At 31.5% G+C, this 22,501-nt stretch overlaps 1 protein-coding gene across 1 annotated transcript; it reads left to right on the top strand.

Moving 5' to 3' along the window:
* The first annotated feature begins 7,075 nt into the window (after window positions 1-7,075).
* On the top strand, window positions 7,076-22,051 carry LOC139487966 (neuropeptide Y receptor type 2-like). Its single transcript, XM_071273247.1, has 3 exons — window positions 7,076-7,253; window positions 18,720-19,261; window positions 21,526-22,051. Exons 1-3 carry the CDS (start codon window positions 7,136-7,138, stop codon window positions 21,805-21,807), a joined length of 942 nt encoding a protein of 313 aa, XP_071129348.1. The 5' UTR covers window positions 7,076-7,135; the 3' UTR covers window positions 21,808-22,051.
* The last annotated feature ends 450 nt before the right edge of the window (window positions 22,052-22,501 follow it).

Genomic DNA, 22,501 nt, shown 5'->3' on the forward strand with positions numbered 1-22,501 from the left:
ACCACAAAAGAGACGACTATTGTTAATTTTGAATTTTTAGATGGTGTGTTCCTTTGTAAAAATATTCGAATTAGCTCTCGCCGCGATATAGCCTTTTTGTTCTAATGCGGCGTAAAGCAACCAACAATCAATCAAGCAATCAACCTTTGGCACCGTCTTACGGTGTTTATATTTCACAACTTGTTCGCTATGCCCGTGTCTGTTGTGACGTTCTTGATTTTAACGAACGCAACCAATGTATAACTGGTAAATTATTAAACCAGGGATATCGTTACCATAAATTACTTAACTTTACTAAATTTTTCCATAGATATAAAGATTTGGTTTTGAAGTTTGGTTGTACCTGTAGAAAACTTATTTCAAACGAGATAGCACATCCTCATTTTTACGGAAATGTTGTTAACCGTGCCCGGAAATTTAGAAATGATCGTTGTAAACTTGTCGCTCCTTTAAATAAACTTATTTTAAAAGGTTACATATTCAACACTATAACTAAGGCGGTTTATTGTTCCTAGGCCTTGATGTTATTGAAATCCAGACAATTTTAACCATTTTCACGAAAATATGTATGTTTGGCCTATTTCAGCTGTAAATAAAAACAATTCGACACAAGAAGTTATATTTAACGATAGTACATGTCTTATCATTTATCATACATTAATAACCCTTTGTCTTAAATCAATGGACTTAATATTCGGGGCCAATTAGGCCCTTTTAGACAACACTCATTTAAAGCATTTCATTAAAAAAGTGTGTTTTTAAAATTTAAGTGGATTATGTTTACAATAAATGTGAAATAGAATGAACAAAACTTTTACTAAAAATAACAATGGAAATGGGGAATGTGTAATAGAGACAACAACCCGACCATAGAACAGACAACAGCAGAAGGTCACCAATAGGTTATCAATGCAGCGAGAAACTCCCGCACCCGGAGGCGTCTTTTAGCTGGCCTCTAAACAAATGTACATACTAGTTCAGTAATAATGGACGTCATACTAAACTCCAAATTATACACAAGAAACTAAAATTAAAAATCTTACAAGACTAACAAAGACCAGAGGCTCCTGACTTGGGACAGCCGCAAAAATACGGCGGGGTTAAACATTTTTTTTGAGAACTCAACCCTCCCTTGTTAACATAAGAGACATGCGCATGCGCATAGGGTTCAGTAATATTGGTACCGTATGAAAAGTATGTTATAGTTATGTAGTTATCGGAGCACTGACTATTGAGTTGATATGATAATATTGGAATTAACAGACCGCCATTAGTAGGGGATTGGCTAAGCGAAGAAAAGAAATTACCTCTATAAATTGGGCAACTCCGACGCTGTTTTCTGGATTTATCTTCATCCAAGATGGTGTAGCATGGATACAATTCCCTTCAAAATCACTGAAAATTTTATACTTTAGTTATTTGAGACCATATCCGATAGAGGGTATTTGTTCTTATGCTGTTCTTTGATAAAAAGACTTGAATACATGAATACACTCATTTTCACTATAACGGATTGTCACTGCTCTCTACACACACATATTTATATATAAATATATATACCTCGTCTAAAAATCAACCCGACAATGTAAGATCTGTAAATTTGCGCAAATTTACAGATCTAACATTGTTGGGTTGATGTTTAGACGAGTTGTATATACATAATGTACACAGCCATGTATCACCATCATTGCTGGTGATCCGATGGATAAATCTGTTGTAGAGTTGTCACTGAATAATACGTACTTATAAATATATATATATATATATAAGAAACACAAAGGAAAATTTTATTTAAATGACTGGATCGATACCACTGCTGGTGGAGAAATGCTCCTAAATGGCATTCCAAGCTCATTATTAAGACTTCTGTGTTGACATAAATAATCATTGATATGGTCATACTTATAAATTGAATGTCTACAAATCATTTTTCGTAATACAAAATGTTTCAACCCCAGAAATATATCCCAAACAGAAAAATAAGTGAATAATTCGCTTTCAAATCTTATTCTAATCTCTTTCAAATCGTGATTCGGTGATTTTTTTATTGAAATTATAAACATATCAGAATTTACCAACTCCTACAAAACTGATTTCTTTGTGCTTTCAATTGCGTGATTTGTAAACAATTTTTTTCTGTTATTGCGTGATTTCTTAATGATTTGTTTAATTGGAATATCGTATGAAATGATTTCAAAAAGATTTGTGTCATGTTTGTTAGCTAAAATATTGTGGATTCGTTATTATTTGTTTACTTAGAACATAGTAAGAAATGATTAGAAAGCAATTTGTCGGTGATGTAGTTTTGATTTGTTAGCTCATTTGCATGTGAAATTTTATCATTTTCAAATCATAAGATATCAAAATGATTTGTTCTTCAATTTTTTGTTTCTTTGAGATTGCTTCAGCTTTATTTATCAGAACCTATCAGACATTTTGGTCATCAATGCTGTACAAATTCGTACTTTATTTGTCCTCTTTAAACCGCAGGAATTAATATCCTTTGCTTTATTTTGCAAAATATTTCGTAATTGTTTGTCAATGCTTTATTTTCGTTCTTTATTTTGCCAATTATATTTATGTTTTTTTTCCTCTTTAAATCGTCAATGTAGGTTTTTGATTCGTAAAAAATATTTGTTTGGCGTTTGAAATTTCTATCCAATATATTATGATTTTATCTGTGACTTTTCTTTTGATCTGATTAAATTTTTCTTTCAAAGCAAATTAAATGTCGCAAATATTTAATCATAAAAAGGATGGAATAAGACCAAATTATTCATATGAAGAACAACTGGTATCATCAAGTTTCTCTGTTTCTGTAGAATATTACTTTCATCATACGATATGATTGAACGAAAAAATCAAAGTTGTTATTGTGACGAAAAGACCAATTTGTATAGTTTAAAATATAATCTTCGTTCTGATTGAAGGATATTTGTTTTTGTTGTTGTAATGCACTACCTTTTTACAAGTTCATAGTGACATCCTGCCATAATGTCGATAAAAACTGTTCATCAAATTAGATTATGTGAGAAGCCTTTATCTTCAAATATAATAGAATGAGTGTCTACCTAAAAACACATTCATTTTTGCTATTTTTCAACAGGAAAGAACCCATTTTTATATCACGGTTATAGCATGGTGACAGCCGTGTAAGGTACATCACTTTTAATTTCATGATGAAATGGCGACACCTACATTATTGAAAGATGGAATATTATTGTTGTAGGTATAATAATCCCAGGCACGTAATATCGAAACATATATTCGATTGCACACTTAAATTTTATACATTAGATATCACTCTCTTTACAACCACAAGTTTAAATCTCGAATAATACCATTTTGTTATTATTCTATTGTTACACTTGTTATTACATTTGTATGACCAAACAATGCCGATAATGTATACATGTGTTTGTGTGTTGAATCGGGGCCTTCATGAAGGATATACTTGAAGAATAATATTAAGTTGTAAGAAGTTGATTTCTAATTTCAGGTAGGAGATCACTGCCCGTTACTTTATAAACATATTTTGGACAATGATGAACACGTCACTATTTATTTTCATGTGATCTGGAATATTTCAGAAATGTAAAGATCTGCAAACATTACGCAAACCGTTGGCTACTTCTGTTTGACTGTGCCTTGCGTGGCAGGTGTCTTAAGTGATTTTATTGACCTATCTCCTAGCGATTTTTTATTTCAAATTTACAATAACTTGTCTGTACCTCTTTTTTGTTTCATTTCCGCGTTAACATTTCGCTGGTCGAATATTCTCCCTTCGAGGCACAATGTGTGATTGCGCATTGGGAACCGAGGAGTTAAGGTCAAGCTATACAGCTACTTAAGGTTACACAAAACAGTTAACCACTTCTTTGAAAGAGTAGTTGTACTTGCACATTACATCATAATCATTACACATCTGAATCTCCCCCTTTTGTTAAGAGTATTGGTAATGGTATAATACATCATAATCATAACACAGCCAAATCTCCCCCTTTTGTTAAGAGTATTGTTTATGATACAATACATCATAATTGTCACACAGCCGAATCTCCCCCTTTTGTTAAGAGTATTGGTTATGGTACAATACATCATAATCATAACACAGCCAAATCTCCCCCTTTTGTTCAGAGTATTGATTATGGTACAACACATCATAATCATAACACATCTGAATCTCCCCCTTTTATTAAGAGTATTGGTTATTGTACAATACATCATAATCATAACACAGCCAAATCTGCCCCTTTTGTTAAGAGTATTGGTTATGGTATAACACATCATAATCATAACACATCTGAATCTCCCCCTTTTATTAAGAGTATTGGTTATGGTACAATACATCATAATCAAAACACAGCCGAATCTCCCCCTTTTGCTAAGAGTATTGGTTGTGGTACAATACGTCATAATCATAACACAGCCGATTCTCCACATTTGTTAAGAGTATTTGTAAAGGTACAAAAATCATAATTATTACAAATTTGACTGGGTATGTTTGCATCCTAATCAAACAAAATGAATCCAAAGCGATTAGTTATATGGGGAAGAAGTCCCCAATAACAGTAGAAAAATCAATAAAAAAAGATAAAAAAAAAAAAAAAAATGGGGAAAATTTTCATTGTACTAATGACCTCAAAATCGTTCAATTTTTTGGATGTCATGTTTTGAATTCCCGCATCTGCGCAGAAATCTACAATGTACTTCCTTTTCCCGGTCTCGTTTGTATGAAACTATGAGTAAAATATATATTAATCAGTCTAGTGTAAAATAGGAAGGAACTCAATACAAATTTCATTTTTAATAATTCCTTGATAGGAAAAAACGTTACCTGATGATAGCGTTTCTTTGTTAACATTGCATATGACGTCATAACGTAAATAACGTCACAACTAAAATCCCTAACAACAGAACCAAAATTGGAAACGTTACGGTATTTCCGTTTCTTTTTTTTTTTAGCAAATATTTAAGTTACAAAAAAATAATTCATACAGACTTCGTCCCCATTTACAGGTAATGCCTGCCTCATATTATTGATACACTACTAAAGGATTGGAATCTGCATGTATTGGTTTATTTGCAGTATGAATTGCGTAATTAAAGTTGATATATTCGAATGATATATAATGATAAAATGCATGATAGTTTTATATATAAATATAGATGAAATATTCGATCAAATTAACAACAAATGAACATATTGGTGAATACCTCCAAAACACTGGTTGCACCGATAGATTAACTGCATTATGCATTATTCAACCTTTATTACAATTGTAATAAGACAACTCAGCCAAAGATATAGAACTCAAGAAATTTCGTAAGTTATATAATTGATGTCATTGTAAATATTATCGATTTATATGTATATAATTCGTATGGATATATTACTTATTCTTAAATAATTACACACACGGCAATCCCTCCATTTATCATGACAGTTTCTCTTTTTAGAATTAAAGTTTCTCAAATCTGTCGCTGCAATGGACTCAACAAACTATATCCATTTGTTACCTTTATTTTCATATAGTCTAAATATTTGAGTAATTATTTGAATGAAGTCGAATAATTTCCACGTTTCAAGTGACAAATTCTCATTTATAAAAGCAATACAGCCTCTGATCCATCGAATGAAGTATGCATATCTCTGTTGATACGTCCCATTAGTTCAAAGGAGGATATTTACGAAAGACTAGAATTGGTCCTAGCATTTTGATGTTGTTTTTTTATAAATTAGATTAAAATACTATACATATGACATAGAAATACTTGTGATTATACTGTTAAGACAAAAATACATTGTTGGTACCTTCCTTTGAAGTTTATGAAGCTATGATCATTTTTGGTATTTTTTTCATAATTTTCATTGTTTTTGGCAAATTATTATTTGTCGCCATCCATGATTAAAAATTTGAATCTTTTGGTTACAAAACATTTTCGATCGTAGTTGGAGGCTAAAGTTCCTAAAACTTTTGCGTCTGAAAATTACAAAAAAATCATCATATTTTGATTTTTTTTCCAAAAAGGGTTATCTTTGGTAGAATGTAGTGTACATTTACGAAAACAACTGATTTATTTAACATTAAGGCTTTTGAAATAGACCACTTTATGAACCAAAATTGTGACCTTTTTTTGTGTTTTATGATCAAGTTGAATTTTTAGGCCCTAGTGTGCCATTAGTTATTCTTGTCCACTACACTATATGTACTTTATTAACAGGGATGGGCTGTAACAAAAAAACTGGTCTTACAGAAGTATGAGGAAGAAATCAACAATAAATAAGATTTACGCTCACTATGAAAAATCGTCGGTGTAAATACAGACCCAACAATAAGTCTAATACGGTAGATCACATTCCGGGGAAAAGAGACGGTATTGGAATATCTAATCAACTTGGAAATAAATACCCAGCATGTAGGCAATGTTGGAATATTGCTTTATAGAATAGGAGATTCACAATTGGGATTCTCTTTTCTCGTAAAGTTTTCTTTTAAACCGACCCTCAATGACTAATCTAAATTTAAGTCCAGATATGCGTCGGACTTAACTCTATCTTCTATATGTTGTATCCTCCATCTCAGGTTCGATCGGATTCAATCTGGTCACCAAACTTTGAACTATTTATTGAGAGAACATCACCTATATAGCGGAAAGTAAAGTTACGAGAATTGACATGAATTTGTTAATTTTCTGCGATTTTTTTCATTTTGAAACACTCGTGCAAGTTTAACTTTCTAAAGTATCTAAAGATTTACAAAGTTGAATTTTTTCTTTGATTTGTTATAAAATGATCTGGTATTGATCATTATCGAACTTTGAACTTTGAACTCATTTAGGAAATGAAAAAAATATATTATTGATTTCAAGAATTGTTTGATACTTTTCGATATTTTCCACTTTTGCGTATTTATATAAGACTCATTAGTGATGTAAGGAGATTAAGACGTATAATTGATTTTAAGCTCCCAGGTGTGTATAAAAATCAAACGACATATTCAATTAGAGTTAGTTGATCAGAATGGCAATCGGCTTAGGTGATGCCTTGTTTATCACCTGTGTAGGAATTATCCTGTTATTTGCTGTTGTCTGTAATTTCTTGGTAATTTTTGTGGTATGGAGGAACAAAAAAATGAGAAATGTTACAAATATCCTTATATGTAATTTATCTGTTAGTGATATAATCCTTGCAGGAATTATCCTGCCTCAGAATCTCCATGATATATCACACGAAGATGATTTCCATGAGGGTAAGCTTAATAATTTTGTTCTTTATCAGTTTAGCTTTGTAATTTTTAACTTAAATCTCTGTCGTATCTAAAATGTAAATCACAAAAATATCGAACTCCGAAGAAAATTAAAACGAAAAGTCCATTATCAAATGGCAAAATCAAAAGCTCAAACACATCAAATGAATATCATATTCCTGAATTGGTACAGGCATTGTTCTTATGTGGATTAAACCTGGTTTTAAAGCAAGCTAAACCTCCCACTTGTGACAGTCGCAAAATATCCATCATATTGACAAAGATTTCTGAAAAAAACAAACCGCCATAAAAGGTAAAAATTTGAAATAGAAATAAACTCATTACAGATACCCAGATAAAAATTGTTTTCGTTATACGTGGGTTGTGTTTACAAAAGACTCATCAGTGACACTCAAATTTAACAAGTTTAAATAGCAAAATTTCTGAAAAAAACAAACCGACAAAAAAGGTAAAAATTTGAAATAGAAATAAACTCATTACAATACCCAGATAAAAAATTATTTCGTTATGCGTGGGTTTTGTTTACAAAAGACTCACCAGTGACACTCAAATTTAACAAGTTTAAATAGCAAAATAAGGTTACGATTTGTAATCTTTAGATAGTAGTGTACATTGATAACATAGCTGAGGGGATGATACAGCAGATTGTTACCCAAAAGATTTATTGTCAAATAAGGCGAAGCCGAGGTTGATAATATTTTATTCAAAGAGATCCAATCTACTTTATTACCCTTAAAGCTATGTCTACTTAATTTTGTTTTACTGAATGTTCTATTATTATTATCTATTATTGTTGAATTTGAACGGTAAAAACAACCTAAAATATAAAAAAAAAGAAGTTGTGGTATGATTGCCAATGAGACAACTCTGCACAAGAGACCAAAATGACACAGCAATTAACAATTATAGGTCACCGTACGGCCTTCAACAATGAGCAAAGCCCATAGTCAGCTATTAAAGGCCCCGAAATAACAATGTAAAACAATTCAAATGAGAAAACTAACGACCTTACTTATGTACAAAAAATGAACGAAAAACAAATATGTAACACTTAAACAAACGACAACTACTGAATTACAGGCTCCTGACTTGGGACAGGCACATACATACATAATGTGGCTGGGTTAAACATGTTAGCGGGATCCCAAACCTCCCCGTAACCTGGGACACCGATATAACAGTAAAACATAAGAACGAACTATAAAAATCAGTCGAAAAAGGCCTAACTCATTAGATGGACAAAAACAAGTGGACGTGGCGGGGTACTTATACATCCAAACAACTAAAAGACAATAGTTACAGATCTAAGAGTACTCACAGTTAACTGACAGCTAGTTCAAAGCCACTAACAACTAATAAAAAAATTCATGCATCTAAGACTAAATTACCAATCCGTCACATCCAACATCATAAATGTTTATATCAAAATAACCACAGAATAAAAACAATTCTTCGCAACCTTGCCTAATAGTTTTTTATTGGTCGATCTAAACTAGTCCTTTCACAAAATAGTTGCATTTCCCTATTACTGTACAGTGATCAAAATGCATATTACATGTATTCGTATGCAGCTTTTCCTGATATCGCAATAATAATTCTTACTTTTTTGTCCATTCATCAGAAATCGCAATTACAAATGAACGCCTTAATTTCTGAATTAACAGTACTATCAACATAAATCAGCCAATTGCATTTATTTTTTCAATTGTTTCACAAACGTAGCATCAATATTTGTATCATCGATTTATCCGACAACGGTTTGTAAGTATCATTTTACTTTCTCCTCGCAGGCGTACACTTTTGAAATTTGCTCCTATAAAATAATCTGAAATTAGATTTTACCAAACGTGGTTGAAATAAAGAATCTACAAGAAGGACAGGCATTAAACACTAAAGTGTTCCTAATTCCAAAGTCATGAATTGAGTTTTTCAATTTCAGAACTTTCCATGTCGTGCAACAATAGTTTAAACGCTCACATTTTGAGAATATTTACCCCAGTTGATAAAATATTCTATGAGTTTCCGTTCCCTATAATGATTTCATCACAGAAAGTTACTACCTACATGAAAGTATTTAACCAACGGTTCATATTGGTAAAGATGCTTTATTAGTCTATAAATCCTCTTGTAGAAATTAAGCACATGATTGTAATTCTAGTGCGCTTGATCATATCATTCAGAACAAACACAATTTTATTTCATGTATAAAGTATATACATAATAACTTCCCCCAATGGATCTGTTTATTGCTCAAATTTTCATTACTGATTTCACTATAGATAGTTGCTACACAAGGAAGCTATTTAACCAGCGTTTCAAAATGGTAACGATGTTAATTAGTCTGTTAATTCTCGCGTAGAAATTAAGCACATATTAGTAATTCTAATATAGTTTATTATATCATTCAGAACAAACACAATTGTGTTTTCATGAAAGAATCTTCCAAGAGGGTCGGTTTATTGCTGACATATCCTTTAAAAAATGTTTTTTTTTTCTCATACATAATTTTAGTTCTGTCAATTTCATCTAAGGGATTTTTAGAAAAAAGTAAAAATCACAAACAAAAAAACAACCTGCATTCCGAGGACAATTCAAAAAGAAAAGTCCCTAAAATTTCCTTAGAGAGAAGAGTTTGTTTGTGATTGTCTTAATGTATTGTTTTAAAGGAGTAGGTCCGGTAAGGACCGATTTTGGCCTCAAATTTCAGGTTCATCTGACGAAAGATTTTGACCACTTTTTAAACACTTAAGTGTCTATTTTATTTGAATTAATTAGTTTATGTGAAAGATTTGAACAGATTAAGTCATTAAAAACGATCCGATTCAAGCTCAAATATGAAAAATCTACCTAATATGCCGAAAAATGTCACTTTTCAGATGGTTTTTGGTAAAAATGAAAGTGGCCGCATCCGTGTTCATCCTCAACCTTTATATATGTTATGTATTATCATAAAATACAACTTACATTTCAATATTAAGGATGAACACGAATGCGGCCACTTTCGTTTTACACGAAAACCGTCTAAAATTTAACTAAAATGCTAGAATTATTAGGATTTCAGTAATTTAGCATGACTTAATGGTGCTAGTACCGGATATATGTGCATTGTATTGTCAAAGACAGCCCATATTTACGTAGCGGGAGCATTGTACTGTCCAATAAATAACTAAAGGTTTACATTTTAACAATTTTGTAAAACTGCTATATTTTGGGGCCAAAAAGGGGTCTTACTGAACCTACTACTTTCAGATTTTATTAAATGGGAATTTTGAAGAAATTTATTTCTTGAAAAAAAATAGCATTGCATTGAATTTCCTCCAGAGACAATGTTATTAATTGAAAAATAGGATCTCCCTGAACTCCATCTCGTTTTCGATAGTTTCTAATATGAAAAGTAAAGCATTTAAGTAACCATGTTTTGTTATTCAATACAGAAATTAGAAACTCTTAACATTCCTGTTCAATCCAAGCGAAACCTGAATAGTGTCAAATTAAAATATGAACTAATGTGTATATTTTTTAAACATAAAAAGTCAATTTGATCATTTTTGTACCGGATTCCTATTTATCAGATAATCTTTTCAAACACATCTATCGTCTAAAACATAAAAGTATTTGCAACTGAACGCTAACCCGCTAAGGAATGAGAAAATGTTTCTTCTGTCAGCTGTTGAAAGTACCAATTATCGTGTTTACTCGCGCATTGGCACCGTTAAACAACCCTATTTATTTCTTGACAAACAATTCATTATGTAATTTATAAAGCTTTACAAATATGTTTTTAGATATCAAAACATGTAGTTATACATTTTGTATACAGAAGAGACCTAGTTTGTAATAAATAAAAAACACATGTTATGCTATTCAAGAACGATTGATTTTGGTTTATGAAATAAATTTAAATTCAAACAAATGTACGTACATGAAAGGTTTGCACAAAAATGTAAATACTACCAAAATATTTTTTTTATTTAAAAAGGAAAACTTATTGATAACTATTGTTGGATACTAACAAAAGTAGATATCGATCTTTTTCAAGTTATTAACACAGATGAACTAATTTAATCCTGGTATCTATGTTGAGTTTATTTACAACCACTGGGTCGATGCCACTGCTGGTGGAGTTTTAATTCCCCAAGGGTATCATCAGCCCAGTAGTCAGCACTTCTGTGCTGATATGAATTATCATTGAGTGTCATATTTATAAATTAACTATTTACAAAACTTTTGAATTTTTGAAATATTAAGGCTTTTCTACCTCAGGAATAGATTACCCCAGCTGTATTTGGGAAAATATTTAGGAATTTTGGTTTTCAATGCTCTTCAACTTCGTACTTTATTTGACCTTTTTAACACTTTGGGATTCGAGCGTCACTGGTGAATCTTTTGTAGATTTTCGTCTAAATAAGACTCATCAGTGACGCTCAGATCAAAGTACAAAGTTGAAGAGCATTGAGAACCCAAAATTCCAAAAAGTTATGCGAATACTGTTAAGGGAGTTCGCTTCTCAGTTTCAAAGTAATTAACTTTAAAAACACTAGTTTATATTGATAGGGAATTAATAAAGGAATTCAAAGAGCAAAAAAATATATAGGTCACCGTGCTTGTTTTCGAGATATAAGCCATTGGAATTTTGGCGGGAAAATATTCTCTCTTGACTTTTCATAGCTTTATCATTGACAGGTTGAAGTTCTCAAAAACTGTTAAAAAGTAATTAAAATTTTATAAGACTTTTACAGATGGCTTATCATTATACATGTAAAAGATTTACAAAAAGAAAAATTGGGGTCACCGGGCAACTTTTTGCAAGGCATTCAAATGGATAAAGCCAGAGTATTCCGAAAATCTGACAAAAATCCAAAACATGACAAGCCAGCTTCCTTAAGGTTATATGCCCTTAAAACAGGTTTTTAGGTAGAGAATGTCTCATTTTTCATATATTACAAATTGCCTGCACATTCAGTAGAACGATGTCCAGTCCATAGCTCAGGAGTTCCATAGATTGAGAGTGTCTGATTCCCTGCTATGACTAATAATACAAATGAAAAACTTAATCCATCATATATAACTTTAAATTTTCAACTATTGTTAATTGAGAAGTTATTTCCACATCAATTTTTTCAACAGATCAATAAATAGTCAGTCCCCCTGGTTAAAAGACATGTACTTTCATTCTACGTTTTCTATTTGTTGTGTTTATTTTGTACGTATTGACTCCAAGTATGTTCATCCCAAATCATTGTATATTCAAATGAATCAAATCTATGTCGGTTTCTTAATTGGTTTTAAAGAATAAAGATAAAGTATAATAGAACGTATAGGAGAACCATGTATATCACTGCAACGCTATTGTAAAATGTATTCAGAAAGTTTACTTTAAATTAAAAAAAAGGATGTTTTTACTGCAGTACGCGTATAACCTGGATAATGAAAAATAACTTGCATCTTTATTGAAATAGAAGAAAATTGTGCTTCGTTTGTGTTTAATCAATTGAAAAGAAACATTGAGCGATCGGTATTATAACTGTAAAACTTACGAAATAAAACAAAATCAGTTTAATTGTTTTTTCGCATGTCATTTTCTCGATAAAATCATTCTGCATCCGAACAAAATCAAACCGATTCACGCTTATGTATTTAGTACGTATATGTTACTGCCTTTATAATCGAATATAGCTTCTGGTATGTATTCGTGTTACTGAATAATTTTAAGCTTATTGGGCAAACCAATTCACTAAGTTTATGAGTTGATCTCATATTTTTGGTCTGATCTAAATTTCTTTTTTTTCTTTTTTGGATCTTTTACTTTATTTATTTGTCAAGTGATAAATAATATTGTGAAAAAATCGATTGAGATACATATATACATTGTTGGAAAGCTGATAGTCAACATTTATATCTTTATTATATGGTCTTTTCTTTTTTTATAATCTGCATCATACTCATGCTATATCTTATTTCATTATTTCATATTGTATGTGATATTCAAGAACATATCATAAGTAATTATAACATGATATTCAAACATATATATATCTAGCTCTGTTCACTTTTACTTAATATGTAAATATAAGATGTGTATGAGTCATAAGTAATTTGTAAATTTTCCATTCTATACAATTTAGAAAATTTAGTTATAGAATATTAATACTACATACACATTAAAACATCAGCAAAACAATAGTTGCCATCAAAACACAATAAATTTAAAGAAGTATATTTTTGGTGTTTCTTTTTAGATGACGTTGAAATAGAAAGTATCTCTTTTTTCTCGTATATATAAACATGACACAACTTAATGCATTTTGGTGAATAGATTTTTAGAATATACGAACACGCATGTCAGTCTGATGTAGGGAATCCGAACATAACATCCTAGGTCTGATAAATAAATCGTTTTGATTTTAACTATTGTATTTTTTGTTTATTTTCACATGCTCGATTTTTGACCCGCAGAACGGACGGTGCTCGTCTTTTCTTTACTAGCCTGTTCCCCACTTTGTGTCATATGACTATTTACGATGTACCTCAAATGAGAGTATTCGAAAATATAATTAGAATGAAAACTAATAAGTACTAATTATAAAACACAAATAAATACTTCCCCTATTCCTCTACAAAATTACACATAACAAAACTTGCCATATTTTTGTTTTTTTGTTACCAAAGAGCACTCAGTACCTTTCACGAAAGTTTAAAGTTATTGATTTACAGCTTTGTGGTATGTGCATGTTTGCATCTCAATCCTTTTACAGTTTTTAATATAAAACTTAATCGGTTTTGAAAATAAAATCCGTAATGTATAAAGTAGCGTTGAGTAAAATGAAATAAGCAATCAAAAGCTATATAATCTCAGATCAGCAATCTCTATGTCTATAAATGAATGATATGTGATATATTAGATATCAGGTAATTCTGTCATGCAGATATTAGTGGTATAAAGAAATAATAACTGACAGAAACAAATTATTCAGTTGTGGCAACTTCACTGGGGTAAAGCTGATGACCGTAACTGCATTCACGGTCATCCCAAGATGTCGGATGAAAAATTAGGTCAGTTTTTTTATTGTCTGTTAAGGTGTTTCTATATCATTTTCTTTACAAAGCATACTTTGATACGATGTAAATTTATAAAAGATTCACACGGAAGTTACAAATCTCTACCGAGGAACGTTTATAAAACGGGAATTTGGATTTGAAAAATTCGCTAGGATGACCGTAAATCGTAATCGAGATGACCGTAACAGGATTAGCGATTCATAACAAGGCTGACCGTAATTGGTTAAAAGATGACCGTAAATTGTTAAGGATGACCGTAACTTTTAAAAGATGACCGTCAATTCTAAGAAATATTCATATTTGTATTCATAACTGTTTGTCGAGTTTGTCTCAATAGGGGTTCGTTTAGCGGTTATAAATATGTTTTATCAATTTCTTTTCAACTATTTGCTGTATTTAGAGTTTATGACAATGATAGTAAATTGCATATTTCTAGTAAATAATTAAATATTTAAGGAATGACTGTAATATTTTTTTTCTGTCTATGAAGAAATAACATAAAAAATCTAGTGCACACTGAATAACGAGCGTAGCGGGTTATTTAAGGTGGTATGGGTGTCTTTCGCCATCTTGGATTGTAAAAAACAGAGAATCGAAGGTCCATATTTTCTATCAAGTAAGCAAAATTTGATGCAGGAATGCAGATATTAAATGTGAATTTTCATTTAAAAGAACCAATTTGTAAGAATATAACTTAGAAATATTAATATTTATACAAGTGTAGATTATTTTTGGATGTTTTTGAATATTTTCAAATTGGCAATTTAAGGGGAGGTAACTCTAAAACAGTGCATTTTCTGAAGGACTCTACATAAAATTTTCCTATTTTGTCTTTTAGCCGGAAAAAACGTACGGTGACCTTATTTTTTCTTTTGATATTCTCAAAGCATTGTCTGAAAGCAATCTTTTCCTTATTTATTTTACAATTCTATCATTTTGTTTAGTTTCTATTCACAAAATGTTGTTTTTTCCTGTATAATCCATACAAAATTTGTCATTTTGTCACAACCTGTAGCTTGAGAAAATGCGCAGTGACCTATCATTTTTATAATATTTTTGAACATGTATCAATAGATACTACATTTTGACAAAGTATGAACAAATTCTATCATTTTTATTTTAGACTCCCATACCACCTTAACAGTGTGCATCACATTTTTTATGTCATTTCGAATAGACAGACAAAATATTACAGTCATTTCTTATAATAATTCATTTCTAAATTGCATTTTAAACCATAAAAAACAATGAAAAAACGTTGATGACGTCACGGTCACATGACTAAATTATGTCTATGGGCTCATAACAAAATAACGTCAGCCAATCAGAAGACGCGTTACATCCAAAATTAAAATATTTATTGATAACAACGTTAAAATTTGAATACAAATCAAATATTTTATTTTTCAAATCAGGTCCTAAAGCGGGCATTTATACAATTACCAATAATGAAAGTATATGCAACAAACATTGAAAATTATATAACGAGACAGATATTATAAAGACAAATGACAATAAATTTGTTCATCTGTATAGGAGACACCAATTCAAGGGATGGTGCTGTAGGATATACTGTTGATTGCGATATGCAATAACAGCAATCCTCCTCGTGTCAGAAGCAGATGAACAAAAATAAATAGAGAAACTGAATCCTGTCACTTAAAAATATTTTTTTTTAAATAACAACAATAACTAATTTTGCGAAATATGAAATATAAATCTGCTATTTGCAGTGTTTAACCAAGAATATACACAACTCTTTTCATACAGTTGAGTTATCACAAGACAGCAGCCGTAGCAATTTCTCTTGGGAATTTAAGTTAATGACATTGGAACATGATTCAGATGTGATATAAATAGTGTCTGTCTTCGTTATATTTTGTGCAATAAAAGAGAAAATGAACTTCATTTTCAATATTACCAGAATTACATTGCTGACATACGGTCTAAGGTTTGGAGGATTATCCTGGTTTGGTTCTATTTGAATCGGCAAATTTTGGGATGACACCCTCAATTTTGTTAATGATCTCCTACGGTAAATTTGTTTTATGATATTTATATAGATAATTTTCGAAACCATAATTATCCTTAACTGTCACATAAGTGCGGAGCTCTCCTTCTGATTTCTTGGTCAGTTGATCCTTCCAAAATTTGTATGCACGTCTCTTTCAATATTTTCCTGATGGTATTATTTGAAATATTTTCCCCATCATTTAGATTTGCAAAACCAGGAAGAGTTTTTAAAATGTGTTGGAGAATGCTATACCATGACGATTTATACTGAGAATATAGAGATTTTAATGCTGGTATGCATCTTGTAATAAAGGAAATTATTCTTATTTTTTAGTCTAAGCCAATAATTTAAAACAGACCTCACTAATTAAAAGTACAGTGGAAACCGACCAAGTTAAAATAAGGCTGCACAATTTGTGTTTTTATTTGTGCCGACCAGAATGAATTTACAAAATTTACAGTGTAGCTTTTCACAGGTTAAATTTGAATACATTTTATCCGTGCAAATTAGTTGGTTTCCATATCTAAATTTTGCTATCAAGGGATTGAATGAGCTCCAAATTTCACTTCCATATAGAGGAATAAGCTTAATAGCATGCTCAAAAACATGCATACAGTACTAGTTTTTAAGTATTTAGAGATAATATGCCTATTAATATTTACATGGTCTGGAGATTTTTCCAAATAGTTGGGAAGGTCATTGATGAAAATCTTATACAGGTTAGGACTTATGTTATCTCCTTGTATAACTCCAAACTGTGTAGGGAAAAATATAATACAAATTGACAGCGATGCGACGAAAAGTTGAAGAAAAAAAAACACATGGATTAAGCATAAGATTATCCAGCGGAATCAGACTAAAACCTTAACATCTGCCTTGAAATATACAAACAGTCCATTGACAACACCGGATCCGATGGAACTGCAAAATTTACTCGGCATTCAGTTGGTTTGACTGAGATTAAACATTCCGTAACAATTGAAAAGCAATATGTTCAGTAAATATTCCATTAGATAAGGATTTCAATACGGAAATGAAGTCTTCGTATCGCCCTATCTCTTTTAGTTTTGCTTCAATATTTGGCAATAGTTCATAAATATAAAAAAAGATGTGGTATAATTGCTAATTAGACAACACTCCAAAAGACAATTCTCCACTGGAGACCAAAATGACACAAAAATCAACAACTATAGGTCACCGGACGGTCTTCAACAATGAGCAAAGTACATACCGCATAGTCAGTGTAGTATAAAAGGCCCCCTAAATAACAATGTAAAAGAAATTCAAAAGAGAAAACTAACGACCTAATAAAGTTCATTTTTAATTCCGTTGGACACCCTTCTTGGACATAATCGCCACTGACTTTAAAATTGGAGGAACATCTTTTGAATGCTGTAGTTAGTTCTTCTAAATTTATAATTTAGTTTTCACTTGTATAATTTAGATTTTTCACAGGTGCCCTCCAATAATATATATACAACACTATCGTGCAAAGCAGGTGCAACATATATACACCTGTTTCCTTGGGTTATGAGCAGTTACAGGCAGGTTAAAATGTTTACATAGTAAGCACATTGTCTACAAGATAGCTCATGTTCAAAGCTAGCAAGATTCCTCTTTCATTCGGATACGATTTAATACAGTTGGTGAACTATGTATTTGAAGCAAGTCTTATTTTCTTCTACCTATAGGATAATGCAGTCTTATAAATGCCCTTATAAATACGTTTTATACCAACACAATTAATTACTAGTATTTGATACAAAAAAGGTAATACAAATACGGATATCTGTTAGAATCGATGGTCATCCTTTATAAATTACGGTCATCCTTTACAAATTACGGTCATCATTTTACCAATCACGGTCATCCTTGTTTTATGTTACGGTCATCTTGAAAATATTTTACTTACGATTTACGGTCATCTTTGCGATTTTTTCAAGTCCAATTTCCTGTTTCATACACATTTCTCGGTAGTAATATGTGATTTTCGTGTGATTCTTTTATACATTTACATCGTACCAATGTATGCTTTGTAAAGAAAATGCTTTAGAAACACTTGAACAGACAATACAAATACTGACCTAATTTTTCATCCGACATCTTGGGATGACCGTGAATGCAGTTACGGTCATCAGCTTTACTCCAGTGAACTTGGTAGAAAGGTAAAGAATAACTTAATTGAATTTAATGTAGCATGGAATTAACGAAATTTGTGTATTTAATGTAGCATTAAATTAACGAAATTTGTGTAATTAATGTAGCAATGAATTAACGAAATTTGTGTATTTCATGTACCATTGAATTAATGAAATTTTTGTATTCAATTATCTAAATTTCTAAACGACTATAACTATATATTTATTTATTTATAGGTCCCTTCCTATGCAAAGTTGCTTTTGCCTTTCCCATTTTGTGTATTACATCAGCGTCTTATACTTTGGCAACAATGGCGTTTGAGAGACGAAATTGTATAGTGGATAGCCTAAAGACCCAGATAACGAACAGACATTGCAAATTTATTATCCCTAGTGTTTGGGTAATAGCTTTTCTAGCCGCCACTCCTACCATTATAGAATTCCAGGTTGTTGATCAACAGACAATAGAGGACAACAAAACAGAAATACACCAAGCTTGTAATAGCGATATGGTACCCCGTGCCTTTGTAATTGGAAACGGAATAATGCTGCTGTTTGTAACATATATCGTACCACTGGTTATCATTTTATACAACTATTCAAGGATAATATATTTTGTTGTCCAACAAACTGGATCATCTACAGACCAAAGTACAACAGCGGCAGTTGCTAATTCAACTATTTTGAAAAAAAAAATGAAGATAATTAAAATGTTAATTATTGTAGCAGTGCTGTTTGCCGTGAGCTGGTTACCTTATTTCATCACACTTATAATTGCAGTAAGTGGTTTGGGGGCATTTCTAGAAATACATATATAACAATGTATATTAAAATTGATTATGTCTAATAATTAACTGTTATACATCTGAATTAAAAGAGGGACGAAAGATACCAAAGGGACAGTCAAACTCATAAATCTAAAACAAACTGACAACGCCATGGCTAAAATGCAAAAGACAAACAGAAAAACAATAGTACACATGACACAACATAGAAAACTAAAGAATAAACAACACGAACCCCACCAAAAACTAGGGGTGATCTCAGGTGCTCCGGAAGGGTAAGCAGATCCTGCTCCACATGCTTATGTGATAACAAATCCGGTAAATAGTCTAATTCGGTAGGTCACATTCAGGAAAGGGAAGGGGATTGTAGTTACGACGTAAGAAACATATCCGATATCATTTGTGATACGGTTATTCCATAACGGTCAACCAACTCGTGATGGCGTCCGTAAAATTTACGAAGGGATGATTTCAACTTTACCATTTGGAACTCTTAGTTTAAGAGCTTCCTTGTGAGCAGCAACCCTCTATCAAGAAAATCATGATAGGAAATGCAAGCACGGGAATATCGTATCAATTGAGAGATATATACCCCGTATGTAGGTGCTGCTGGAATGTTGCTACTTAGAAATGGAAAGTTCACAATTGGAAAGCTGAAATCATCTCTTTTGTCGTAAAGTTTTGTTTTCAACCGACCCTCATTGTCAATTTCTAGATGTAAGTCAAGATATGAGGCCGACTTAACTGTAAATCAGTGTGTACGAAATGAGACTAAGTGCATATCAAAACGAGGCGTTCTGCTGTCACCACATCATACGATTGTAAAATTGAACCATGAAAGAGGTACTAGCTACAAGCTATTTTAGAATTTAAAATATTTTTTGTTCAATCATTAATGAAAGTGAAGAAGAAATAATAATTCGTTATTAGCGGCCAATATGGTTCAATTTGTCAAAATAAGCTAAGAAACATTGATGATGAATTATTCACTTGCAGGTGAATAATTCGATCTAATTGAATCCGTTATCATGTGAACATCAAATTAAACCCTTATGTAGAGATTAATCACGCATGTGTTGTGCGTGTTGAGTTATTTAAAGGAAACAATGTCAACATTGAAAGTAAAAAAAAGGTAAATCATTTGATTGACTGATTCAATCCACAAAAAAATCATTCTTATACAGGCAATATCGATGATTAACATATATTTTTAATCTATAGTACGAAATTAAACAGCCTTAGAAAAACTCTATTGCACGAGTCCACTTTAAACCAGTATTTGTATCTACATTTATGTTTATATCGCTTATATGACCATAGAAGGTTTTCGGAGGTCAATTCGATAGTTAATAAGATGGCGTTTAGACTACACAACACACGAAACTAAGTTACATATTTTCGAGCCCAGGCCCTGTAAAATGTTTATTTAGGACTTTTATTATTGATAAAAAGTAAAATCACTCCGGGGAGAATTCAGAAAGGAAACTCCCTAATCAGTTGGCAAATTCAAAAGCTCAAACAGACTAAACAAATGAAAAATAACTGTCATTGTTATACATCAAATATGAGAATTTGATTCAAATCAGTTAACGGAAAAGGACGGATCATTTTTGAATCTATTTTGTTTGTGTAAAAGAACACCCCTGTTAAGTCCGTAAGATGTGAACATGCATGAACGTAAAGCATTAACTGAAATATGAAAACGCTATAAAATGGAGGAGAAAGAATGTTACTGCTCACAAATTAAACTTGACATTTGGAAAGAAGAAATCATCACGTTTGTCAAAGATATAGTTAAACCGATTGATTGACTTTCATCATTACTATGCTATTTCTCGGCTGCCAGTTTTTATTGGTTGGGGGAAACCGGAGAGACCAGAGAGAACCAAATTTATAACTGATACATCATGGTCAATCTAGATTTGGGTCGAGGTCACCTGTCACGTGTGGGGTTATAAATAACTATCTCATTTCTGATTGGCTAGTGATTAACTTGTTCACCTAATTCGACCACTCCGCCACCTCAAAAAATTTCGTTAATTTTTTAAATCTTAAGTTACATAAACTGATATATATATAAGATTTAAGCACTCATTGAAATGTGGATTTTTGAGTGACACAACATCATCAACCTATCTGAAAAAACTTAAGATATTTCATCTATGAATTTGGACAAATCCTACCTAAGAAGTGCAAAATCAGCGTTTTTCCATTATACGTTGGATCTTTTTGTAAAAATATTATTATTATTATTTCAGAAAAGCAGAGGGAGTGATGGAAGTGAAAGCGCCAGTTCAGTTACATTTTTGGTAAAGATAGCCTTAGCTGCATTCAGCACCGCTTACAATGTTGTTCTATACGTTACATTTAATCCTATGTTTCGACAGGCCTTTTTACGCATATTTATGTGTAACAGAAAGAAACAAAATAAAGTTGCAGCGGTGTCAGATCTGGATACACAAAACCGTCCTATTGAAAGATCACGTGGTGTTCTCGCTACAGCAGATACATCGGTGGAACCTACGTTTTGTAAGCCTTAAAGGGAAAATTTGCAAAAAAAATAAAATTTGATATTATGTTCATCCTAAATAAATAAGCACATACTCAAAATATTAAAGCTTTATTTGTCTAGATAAGTGAGTAATTATGTTTTTAAAATCGGCTCTAAATTTCCTCAAGAACATGTCTTCTTGTAATCAGCATGGCTTGATACAGGTAATTACCGAGGTATTTTAAATGTGACATATTCGGGTATTGTGAAGGTCGACTTCTTGGCAGGCTTTTTTAATTTAATATACAATGAACAAGGTCAATGAATCACATGCGTGATCGCGAGTGAACCAGGTGTGCACAGGTAAAATTTATAAAATATACCATACCAATATAAAACTGTCCGTGATATACAGCCTGTGTACAAAATCTAAATTTATTTAAGAGTGATTGTAAGAATACGTATAGATTATCCCACTGCTATCTAATTTCAATTTTACTTTTATTTATATTTCAGCACCTATATTTCCGTTTTCATATATAATTTTTATTCCCGTTATTTTCATATAAGTAATTCGTCTAGTTTTATCTTCACATATGTGACTTCATTTCACTCTAGAAAACAGTGGTATATTTTGAAATGAATGCCGTTTTATTTTAATAACTGTTCATTCATTTTACATGTAAAATAAGAATATCAATTTGTAAACTTCGGACTATACAATGCAGAATATATTGTGCAGG

This window comes from Mytilus edulis, chromosome 9 (genome assembly GCF_963676685.1).
Source record: "Mytilus edulis chromosome 9, xbMytEdul2.2, whole genome shotgun sequence".
In the NCBI taxonomy this organism is placed as follows: Eukaryota; Metazoa; Mollusca; class Bivalvia; order Mytilida; family Mytilidae; genus Mytilus; species Mytilus edulis.